Genomic DNA, 11,319 nt, shown 5'->3' on the forward strand with positions numbered 1-11,319 from the left:
TCTATAATCATTGATCGTCTCGGGGGAACTGATTTTTGGGATCAGAGTAATGAAGCCATCATTTATGCTCTCAAATGAAAGATTGCCCGTGTGAAATTGATGGCAAAGCTTGTAGGTGAAATTGAGGACATATATTATGTTGCATGAGCTTTAGCTTTTTTTAGCAACTCATGAGCTTTGGCTGAGATGTTTTCTTTTACACAGTACAGACGCATATGCTCATACATACACATATGCACTCAACGCACGCACACCATATCCCTATGAGCTCCTCCGAGAGACTGAGCTTGCACATCATCTTGAGATTGACAAAGTCGCCACATACGCATTACCGGAACATCCCCTCCCCTAAACGTACATAGCTGGAAGACTTGAAATGAATCTAGGAAAATATGAGCACCAGTGTCAAGTTTAAGACTTGAACTCTGATGGGCTGGCGATACAACTGTCCTTCTAACCATCTAACCACAGGTTGGTATGCCTTTAGGTGAGATGTCGTTTAGGAGCTATGTTGTTTTCTCATCAAATCTGCCATTTCTTCATCAAAATGAAGGGAAAAAAATGCAAGATAGCTTTTTATATTGCAAACGAGAAATATGGTTTAGAGTCTAAGTTTTAATCAAATTCCTTTCCACCTAAACTATTTGGAGAGATAATCCACAAAAATCAAATGTGATACAGAAGTATTCGGCATTTCCAATAATGGTGAACAAAATAATAATAAAAAACAGGAAAATGGAATGGTCATGCAATATTTTCATTGAAGATCCAGTTTGGCCTATTCTGAAATATTTCTTCCGGCCTCCAATCACATGGAAACAATTATTTCGGAATCCAAAGCTATCTATAGGCATGTCAATTTTATTGTCATCCCAATATCAGCAGGATGACATTTAGCTTTCTTGCATTTTAGGTGGACCAGGTTAAATGCTAATTGGAGATAGTAAATTGCTATTGTTTAATACAATTATTTAAATAATCAATTCAGAGGCGACCACTCTCAGAAGATAGCAGACCTGACGGTGAAGCACAAACGATGTACACTGAAGCACAAATATTAGAGAAACACAGTGGTCATACTTATACAAGTTTATTTACACGCCCACTAGTAATTCGAAAAGGCATACTATAAATCTAACTAAATTTACATAGGTCATTCGAAAAGGCATGCTATAAAATTTACATAGGTCATTCGAAAAGGCATGCCACATAGCTCCGCCAACAAAATCTAACTAAACCATCATACGACAAGTCTGTTTTCTATCAGAGTGACTGAGGTGAAGCAGGGCTCACTGCTCAGTAGTCAGTAGTAGGAGCAAAAACGCTTTTCAAAGATCTCTTGGTGATGGCCAAAACGGAATCCTCCTCGGAAGGGATGCAACACATCGGCGTCAAGATAGCACATTTTACATACCCTCTCCACCTTGCTATCTTCACATCCACATTTCCTCGTCAGACCAGCATGTGGGACATGAAATCGACGGTAGCATGTCTTGCAAACACAGTCCGCTGCAAACACAGGCCAAGCAACAAAGAGACAATGTAAGAGAGCGATTGGACAGTGCAACTTGATCTGTATATACATCTAGAGAGAGACATACATTCACCATTACGCCGGGTGCCCCGCCCAAGAGGGATTCCAAGGAAAACGTAGGCTTCAGTAACTGGTTCATCTGAAAATACCATCAAGGAAAATACCATTAATCCACACATGATATAACACCCAATGCTATGTGCAAAGAGAGATAAAGTAACTGCTACCTGCAATTCATCCACACAAGAATCTAAGTACACATATGGTTAAGAAAATGTACATAAACATTAAACAGGAAAGGGAACATCTAAATTACTGGAAACAGTTGAAGAGGGACGACACACGGTAACAAAGTTTGATCATTCCAAGTCCAACAGCTGCTCAACTAATGAAATAAGCAATGCAAGATAAGTATGAGACTGCAGACTTGAGAGGACGTAGCACTCCTATAGGAGCTGAAGTGATCAGCCATAAAGTATGCAATTCAGACTAGAAAGACTTGGCGAGGTAGAGGAGGGAACCAAAGTCTTATGAATCCTAGGTTGGCTGAGGCAAGTAAGGAGACTTCAACTTCCAGTAGGAAGGGTATAAAATACAAAAATCATTTGAATCAAGGAAGAGTGTAATATATAGTCTATTCATCTTTTAACATTTGTTGCTTTGAACTATTCAGGTAATTAGTGTGAAGGTCTATAAAAGGTAATCTAAGGAAGATGGACCAGAGTACAGAAGAAAAATGTGGAGAACAAAAAGGAGAAACAGAGGAATTCATTTTGCTATTATCTGTACTGTCTTATTGCCAAAATAAACCAGGTAAATACACAGAATACATTGGAGGGGGAAACACAGAAGCATGCGTATAATATTTATAGTACAATTAGCTGCACAGATAAACTTCTCAAACCATTATAGGCGCATAAAGATTGAAATGAAGCAGAATATATATTTCTGGCAGAAGAATGAGCACATAATGCAATATTTTAAAACAATTGACACAGAGAAAATTATGGTCAAAACCAGAAAATAGCAACCAAAAAAACCCATAACTACTCATCCTCGTAAAAGCATGGGCCACTCATTCTTACTTCACAATTGGATCATGAACCTCACAAATTTACAAGGTCAAAGGCAACCTAAAGAAATTTCAAACGATTGGTTTCCAGAGGGCTTCCTTTGTAGAGTGGTACATTGTGTCTATTAAGGTGAAATGCTGGGCACTAACAGTAGACCTCTCCAGATGATGAAAACCCAATGGTTCTTTAAAGTACATAAGGTGCATGGCATGGCAACAGAGAGGTAAGGGTGTATCAAGCTAGCAAGTAGATACCAACCTAGGGGGATGCATGTGAGAACTTCATCGTCATCACCTCTATCAATGAGCTCAAAAAAGAAGAGAGTTCGCGGAGCGGGCACGAAGGACAAGCAGCCAGAGCACTTCCGACGAGCCACAAAGTTGCCATGAGTCCAAAAACCGTAATTGTCAAGCTTGCCGCGTCTGGTCACCTTACCAGGAGCAGGTTCATACTCATCGCCCTGATCAGCCAAACAATCATGGAGAAAGAAATTGGCGAAGTTAGCAAGGTAAAACAAAACAGAACAAAGAAGCAACAATGACTGACTTCACTTAATTACTGCAACCTCCTATACACAAATTTATTATAATTATCGCTGCGCAAAATCTGTTAAAAATGTAAGGATATAGAAGTAATTTTCATGACAAACCACTAGGATGTAGTACAATGCAAGGTGCTTAAGCAGTGCTTGTAAGAATAAACCAATTTTTGCTTAAGCACCTGTGCTTTTTCATATTGCAGAGGCGCCTATACAAATAAGCACCGGTGGTTAAGAAAAAAAAGGGTTCCTCTTCATAAGCACCTTGCATTGTTAGGCCTAATAATATAATTTCCATGTGCCAGCTTTCTATGCATTTGTTATCAATGTTTTTAAAAGTTTGATTGACTGCAGCTAATTGCAAGTAAAATTTGATCGAGTGAGGAAAAATGTATCACCGGATGGGCGGCGTTGTACAGCTGAAGGCATTGCAGCATGGTATCGTGATTCAGAGCTTTTATCTCCGAACGTGACATCTTAGGCCTAGCATACGATACAACACATAGCACGCCACGCGGATCAATGAATCGATCGAATCGGAAGGAGGGGTCGTCGAGTAATTACCTGAAGTCGGGGGGAGGATGGAGAGGAGGCGAACGGAACAGCAGCCGCAGCCAGTTGCACGCGCGGCGGCGGCGGCCAGGCGCCGCCCACCTTGACTTTGCTTCGTCATCAGCCGGACCAGGCAGCACGAAAGGCCTAGCCGCTGATTCGGGTTCACGGAGGCGACGAGACTCCTCCTCCGACGCGGCAGCGGCGGCGCTGCAGTAGGTCTTGCTCTTGGTCGCCATGTCGTCGGATTCCTCAGACCGTGCGTCCCTGGCCTTCTTAGCACGCGCTGGTCCGACTCCGACGAGGTGTCGCGTCTCCTCCATCGCCGCGGCCACGTCGGCTACTAGCCGATCCAGTCACGGTTGGGGAGGGGGGTCAGCTCCGATTGATTCTGCCCTAAATCGCCCCGAGTCCGTCTCTCTGTCTCTCCCGGCCGTGGGACAAATGTATCTTTACCAAAAATGTTATTTGCCGAACGTTCTCTGGGGTGGGATCCCAGCGAACGCCCCCAGAGCTGTCTGATCTTGATCTGATGATGTCAGTTTTTGCCCAAAACTCCCTCCAAATTAAACAAACTGTCATGACAGTTTTGTAAAATGCCACCCCCAGCCACACAAACTACCATTCGGGGTATTCGCGCTTGCCATCCCTGCTGGCGAAAGTTCGCCATGATTGATGTCCTTTTTTAATACATATCTAGATTAAACATAGAGGAGAACAACATACAGGGTGTACCCAGATACGAGACACCCTAACTAAAACAGAAAAGGCGAAAACAACTTTAGGATATTTTCCACTACTCCAATCTATCGCCGTCCACCTCCTTGTCATTGCACCGTCAAAGCTTGAATGAGGATGAAGAGTGGGACGTCGTCGGCTTGGAATGTGTGTGTTTGTGTGTGTGTGTGTGTGTGTGTGTGTGTGTGTTTGTGTGTGTGTGTGAGTGAGTGAGTGAGTGAGAGAGAGAGAGAGAAGGGAGGAAGATGTCTTCGGAGAAGGAGAAAGAGAAGGGCGAGGTAGGGTGGAGAAGTAGCGGTTTGACTGAGCAAAGGGAGGGGGTCGCTGGTAGGAGAGCTCGTCCGATAAGTCAGGCGGTGGATTGGTGCGAAGCGAGATGGATGAGAGTGAGATGGCAATGGGTACCTGTTACCCGACCATCGACGGATAATTACCCTATTATTATGGGATGGGTTTTGGACTTTTGGTCAGTGATATGTTGCAGACGTATTAATAATTTTCTCTTGTTCATGCTACATTTATATCATATATTAATTGCACAACTTTGGCATCAATTTTTATCTATTAGTCTAGCATCAGTTGTTGTTTTTCATATCTTTTAACTTTTCAGAAAATCATCGCTTTCGGGGCAAAATAAATTGAGGAAAAATTATGGAACTTTCGAATCAGGATGGAGCCAGAGGCCAGAGCCCAGCCGGGAGGCCACCTGTGGGCTCCGTGTGGGCCTAGCGCCCTAGCCTGCAGGCCAGGGCTAGCCGTGATAAGGGGCGTCGGCACCACAAGGGCCGCCTCCACCTCCTTTCGTTCCTCTGCCTTTATATTCTCCGAAAACCCCAGAAACATTTATCAAGGATTGTTTTTTGTCGGTGCCACCTCCGGTTCCATGAATATCCAATCTAGAGGCTTGTTCATGTACTTTGCCGGAAGGGGGAGTTCATTGACGAAGTTTTCTTCATCATCTTTGTTGTCAATATGACCACGTGTGAGTAGTCTCCTTGCACTATGAGTCCTGCTTTTTTTACTTAATACTTTGGGATGCATATTCGATAGCAATTTTGTGGTGGAGTATTAATTATAGTTACAATTGGATTATGATCTATAGATATACAAACATAATGACTATATGCAATCATGTCATGTATAATCATGATTATAAAAACTACAATGCAATTGATACACAAATGTAATTTGTTCACCACACATATATAATTTGTGAAGAGATGTCACTAGTGAAATTGCCGGTCAATCAATCAATTGCTTTCAACCTCAATCAATCAAATCAATTCCTTTATTTTTCACAACATGGAGTTTATTTAGTTTACTTGCAATCATGAATCCCATCCAGGCTATACATTAATACTTGCAAATAGCAAGGCTAGTGAGAATGACAACCTCGCTGGTTTCATTGGGACCAAGGCAAGTTAAGTAATTGTGAGTAGGTCATAGTTTAAAAAAATGGTCCAATGATCAAACCAGTGAAGCCATCGACTCGGGTTTTTACCTGTTGGACCGCATGTTCACTTGTTGATTTTTGGGGTCACGTAAACACATGTCAAATAAGCTAAGCTTCCATTGGGGACACCAAGGCACCAGGTATTGATGGGTTGCATGCTATATTTTTTCAAGAAATGTTGGCATATTGTAGGTGATATTCTTACGCCTGAAGTTTTAAAGGCAATAAATGAAAAGAATATTCGAGCTGGATGGAATGATACAGCTATAGTGCTCATACCGAAGGTGGATAATCCGAAAAATATATCTCAATATAGGCCCATCAGTCTGCTGGCCCACACGTGCGATGGGACGGGCTGTCAGGCGGGGCCCGCCACTACCGCGCCTCGGCACGCGAACGGATGCGCTGTGGCCGTGCGAACGGTTGGGCTTTCCACATCGTTACTGCGCGCAGTAACTTCGTGGGGTAAACCATGGGGCGGCGTGGGGCTCTGAGCGCAGTTAATCCCACGCCCGCCCCCTTGGCTTCTCAGCCTCCAAGGCTATAAGTAGGGGGGAGTGGAGCGGCATAGCACGCGCGCCCATCTCCCCCGATCCCCGCTTCTTCTTGCCTCCTCTCTCCTTCTTATCACCGCCGGCGAGCAGAACCACACCGCACCAGCCAGCGATGAGCTCTTCCTCGGCCGCCGCGGCTCCGACCGTGCGTTCCGGCGCGTGGGACGGCTCGGTGGTCAACGATGACCTCAATAAATTCCTCTGCAATACGCGCCGCCTCCCCGGAGCTCACCTCGTGCGAGCCCACACTGCGCCGGCAAGGGAGATATCGCCAGCGCCGGAGGAGGGCGAGCGGGTCATCTTCCGCTCGCACCTCATGCGCGGCCTGGGGCTGCCGGCGAGCGGCTTCTTTCGCTCCTTCTTGGAGTTTCACGGCCTCCAGCGGCACCACCTCACCCCGAATACGGTGGTGCTTCTGTCCGCCTTCGCCACTCTGTGCGAAGGTTTCCTCGGCGTTCTCCCCACCATCGAGCTATGGGGAGAATTCTTCTCATCTAAGCTCGGCACGCACGTCGCCGGCGTGCCGGCTCAGTGCGGGCCTACATCGTGATGCGGCGCTCGACGGCCGACAACCCCTTCCCTTCCATCTCGCTGATCAAGTCGGTGAAGATGTGGCAGTGCTCGTACTTCTACGTGAAGAAGCTCGCCTCCGACGGCGACTTGGTTAATCTGCCACCTTATGATGCCGGTCCCCCAGCTGGGAGGCTCCCCAGCTGGTCTCATCGAGTCAAGACGCTGACTCCCGCCGGAGCCGCCGCCGTAGCACGACTCCGAGTCTTGACGCAGTCGGAGGGCCTCGTCGGGGCCGATTTGCTGGCCGCCTTCGTGGCGCGCCGAGTCCTCCCGCTCCAAGGCCGGCCTCACCTGATCTGTCAGATGAGCGGCCTTCGAGACCCGAGTCGGATGAGCACCAAGGAGATGCCCCGCGCGGAGGTGGCAAACATGGTGAACCATATCGCGAACTGCGAGTTCGGGGAGGAGTGGCAGTTCGGGAAGGAGCCGTACTCGCGTGCCAACCCCCCTCCAGTGGTAAGTTGTATCTCCTTATTGCTTTGTCTTCTTTATAGCCGAATCCGTCTTCTGATTTTCATTGGTTTCTTCTGAGCTAGAACCCCCTCATGCAGCCTTCAGCCGGTGTCACGAGACAGCCCCGCGAGTTTGTCTCTGACCGTGCGGAGAGCGACGTCGACGACCCCGACTTGGGGGCGGCGGCGATGGAAGCCGATGCCGAAGGCGGAGGAGGAGGAGCGGGAAGCGGCCTCAGGCTCTCGGCCACCTTCGCCGACTGGCCTGAGGATGACGCCGAAGGGGAAGTCACCCCGCGCCATCAGCTAAGGGTCGGCCCCTCGGGCGCAGGCTCCTCTGCCGGCCTGACCGGCCAAGGCGGCACGAAGAGGCGTCTCGTCGGGCCGAGTGCGCCCGGCGGCAAGTTGAAGAAGTTCAAGGGGGCGGCCGCCGCGACCAAGCGGGAGGAGGCGGCCGCGAAGGCCAACCGCTTTCGTAGGGAAGTGAGAAGGCCGCCGCTAGTCTCTGCGTAAGTTTTTATGCTTTTGTCTTTATTTTTCATCGGTGAGTCTTGTTCGAGTCTTCTTTTATACTCCTCCCGTTCTTCTTCAGGGCCCCCTTTCCCTTGAGAGAGTCGCCGTCCCCTCCGTCATGGGGTCGGCAGAGACGTCCGCCAATACTTGGCGGGTCGACCCCGCCGCCGACCTCCGGGAGGCGATAGAGCGAAACGCGTGGGAGAAGCGCGACGAGGAGGAGGCCGACCGCCTGGAGAAGGCGAAGTCCGAGAAGGCGGCTACCTCCGCCCAGAAGAAGCTGGAGGACGCTGAAGCCGCCCTTGCGGCAAGACAACGAGCTGAGGAGGCCGTACGTCGCCAATCGGCAATGCTCATCCCCCCACTGTCCTCCGCACCGCCGCCTCCGGAATTCACGGGGCAGACCGGAGAAGCCGGCGCTAAGAACCCCGTCATGGAGAAGGAGAGCGGTGAGGCCTCTATGTCGGACATGCTAGAGCCGCCGCCTCCGCCTCCACCGCCGTCTGGGAGAGCCCACGGCAAACAGCCGGCAGGCCCGCTGGTGCCGCCGACTGAGGACGAGGCGAGGCTCCTTCTTCAGGTTGCCTCGCCAGTGCGCCGCCGCCTCGAGAAGGCGACTTCGGCGCCGCGGCCCCTGGAGGTCGGAGCCGCCAGCTCGGCCATCCCAGACGCCGAGGCGACGAGTGTCACGCCCATTGGGTGGGTGCACGAAGGTGGCTCGGGCCCGCTGAACTAGGCGCTTCTGGATGTCCAAGCGAAGCTTCGAGCCGAAGGCGACGCCCTCCAGATCTGCACCAAGGCGCATCTAGCGTCGCGAGCGGCTGTCCGGGTATGTTTTCCTATTTGATTCTTGTTTTTCTTGCTCTTCTCTGTGGGGGCGCGCCAGCGCACCCACTGGGTGTAGTCCCCGAGTTTCAGGCCGGCTGCTGAGCAGGAGGCTCGGAACTCTCTCTGGCGAGTTCCAAGTACTTGTTTTGTCTGAAATCTTTGTTTGTAGGAGTATCACAACCTCCGCGCCACTGCCTTCAACCACAATGTTGAGGAGTTGAGCAAGCAGACTGCCGACTTGACGTGAAGCCGGAGTAAGTTCTTTTCCTCTTCTTCGCGGGGGCGCGCTGGCGCACCCACGGGCTGTAGTCCCCGAGATTCGGGCCGACTGGTGAGCAGTCGGGACGGATCTTCCCGGTGATCTTCTTTGCTGACGACTTATTTGTCTCTTTCTTTCATTCTTCAGGGGCCAACTCTACTCTTCGGGAGCAGCTGGGTGAAGTTAACACCGCCTTGCGCGTCAAGGGGGAGGAGTGCAGCAAGCTCGCTGCGGAGCGCGATCTGCTTACTGCGCAGCTGGCCGAGCAGAAGGAGCTGCTCAAGAAAATGCAGGACGAGGCCGAGAAGAAGGAGGCTGCTCTTCTGGCCGAGTTCGGGAGCGAGCGCTCCTCCTGGACCGACAAGGAGGCGATGCTGACCTCCGGCTTCCACAAGATCGAGGATATCGTCGATGGTGAGCTTTCTTTCTTTGAGTTTTTGACTATGTGTCAGGCTGACTTTTGATTTTTTTGACTTGCTTCTTTTTTGTCTTGGCAGACTTCTTCCCTGGCCACTCGCAGGCAGTCCCCCTGGCCATCGAGGCTGATCGTGAGGCGCGGAGGGCAAGCGGCGAGGTGATTTCCGCCAACGCTCCCCTGACTGTCGATGAACAGCTTCTGAGCATCGAGGCCCGTCTTCGTCCGGCCCACCGGCGGATGCGCCGGCTTCAGCGTGCCAGCGCCCAGGCAGTTGCCGCCCTATGGCTAGACATGCCAGCTCTGCGCACCACCAGCCGGACTGCCAACTGGCTGGAGGTCGTAGCCGGCCGTCTTGAGGCCTGGAAGGGTTCCTCGGCCGGGGCCGGAGCGCGCCGGGCCTTGGAATTCGTCAATGTGTGGTATCCGGGGCTGGACCTGGACCGTCTGGCCGCGTTCCGGTCAGAGGCCCAGGCCGAACTGGAGGCTGTGGAGGGCGCCCTTGTCGAGCATGCGACGACCATCGCCGACTACACGGACACCAGTGTCTTCGTCCCCGAGCGGGCTGAAGGCGGCGAGGAGGTGCCGCCAGAGTGGTTCGGGATGTACCCGGAATATGGCGAGGACTCGGCGGAGGTGATTGACTCCAGCACCGAGGAAGAAGGCAAGGCGGAGGACAAAGGCGAGACGGAGGTGCCAGAAGGCGGAGCGGGCGACCAGCCTCAGCTCGACCGTGCCTCTAGCAACGAGCCGCGTCCGATCGGGCCGACTGCCGCTGGCGGCGATGAAGCCGAGACTGCCCAGCCGACTCCCCCGGCGCCTGACACCGCCGTCTCCTCCAACCCTCCGAACCTGTCTGCTGCTCCCTAGGCTACCTTCTGGCTTTATTTATCTGTTCTAGAAACTCTTTGATAAACTTGTTAATTTGCACAATTCCACCCTCGGGGTGTATTTTGAACTTCTGTCTGAAGATTCGGCCAATGGGCCTATGTTTATGTAAATATTAATCCGAGTTCTATCTTTCCTTGCTTATTGCTCCTTTGGCTTTTTCCTTTGCCGCCTTCCCCTAGTTGCCGCTTTGCCAGCCGGCAAACCGCTCTGCGGACTGCCGCTGGGCCAAATGCATGGCTACTTTGGGGAAAGCAAGTACTTGCCTTTCTTTGGAGTTTATTTAACAAGTTGGATAGAAAGCAGTAAGCCGAATATTCGCGAGTCGGCTTGTAAAAGGGGGCTGGAAGCTGGCTTAGGCTATGTTGATGTTTTGGGTCCTTAGCCATTTTTCGTGTGGACGCCCATTCATCCTTACTCCTGCCTACCAAACAGTCGCTCTGCGAGCTACGGCTTCTGGGAGGAGACAGCTTAGGCGCCGCACACTACTTGTCCAACTTCAGGAAACATTTCATAGAGCCAGACGGTGAGTCCCCGGGCCGACTAGTCGAGCCCGGCGCCAAGCGGCGTAGCAAGAAGTAGCATACTTGAAGGCATAATTTTTATCATGCAGATAATCAAAAAGGGGCAGTCCCCGAGCTCGTCTCGAGGGGCCCGAAGTCTTGGTACTTTAATAGAAAGGGGTAGCGTGATACATACTGAATCAACTGTAAAATCTTTGCTGGAGTCGTCTCTCTTGCGTGCTCGGGGCTTCTGAGCGTCGATCAGGTAGTAGGAGTCATTGCCCAACACCTTGCTGACAATAAAGGGGCCTTCCCAAGGTGCCGACAACTTGTGCTGGCCGGCTGTCCGCTGGATCAGTCGGAGCACAAGGTCGCCCTCTTGGAAAGATCTTGGCTTGACCTTCCTGTTCTAGTACCGGCGCAGGCTCTGCTGGTAGATGCCGGAC

The 11,319-nt window shown here is 50.8% G+C and overlaps 1 protein-coding gene across 2 annotated transcripts; it reads right to left on the bottom strand.

Annotated features, from left to right (window-relative positions):
- Positions 1–1,050: 1,050 nt before the first annotated feature.
- LOC123042034 (uncharacterized) lies at positions 1,051–4,131 on the bottom strand. Of its 2 annotated transcripts, XM_044464563.1 has the most exons (5): positions 3,710–4,131; positions 3,544–3,628; positions 2,866–3,067; positions 1,602–1,673; positions 1,051–1,509 (listed from the first exon to the last, which is right to left on the bottom strand). In XM_044464563.1, exons 1-5 carry the CDS (start codon positions 4,018–4,020, stop codon positions 1,304–1,306), a joined length of 876 nt encoding a protein of 291 aa, XP_044320498.1. In that variant the 5' UTR covers positions 4,021–4,131; the 3' UTR covers positions 1,051–1,303. The 2 variants fall into 2 exon arrangements, 1 of the variants encoding a protein (XP_044320498.1); XR_006418695.1 differs by lacking the exon at positions 3,544–3,628.
- Between the last annotated feature and the right edge of the window lie 7,188 nt (positions 4,132–11,319).

The sequence above is a fragment of the Triticum aestivum genome, chromosome 2B (assembly GCF_018294505.1).
Source record: "Triticum aestivum cultivar Chinese Spring chromosome 2B, IWGSC CS RefSeq v2.1, whole genome shotgun sequence".
NCBI classification, from domain to species: domain Eukaryota; kingdom Viridiplantae; phylum Streptophyta; class Magnoliopsida; order Poales; family Poaceae; genus Triticum; species Triticum aestivum.

Excerpts from the sequence above, each read along its gene's own strand:
- LOC123042034 (XM_044464563.1), bottom strand. The coding sequence starts at position 4,020 with ATGGAGGAGACGCGACACCTCGTCGGAGTCGGACCAGCGCGTGCTAAG. Across the intron at positions 3,068-3,543 it reads TGTACAACGCCGCCCATCCG|GGCGATGAGTATGAACCTGC; the intron begins GTGATACATTTT and ends TTGGCTGATCAG. Across the intron at positions 1,510-1,601 it reads CACCCGGCGTAATGGTGAAT|CGGACTGTGTTTGCAAGACA; the intron begins GTATGTCTCTCT and ends CTGTGTTTGCAG.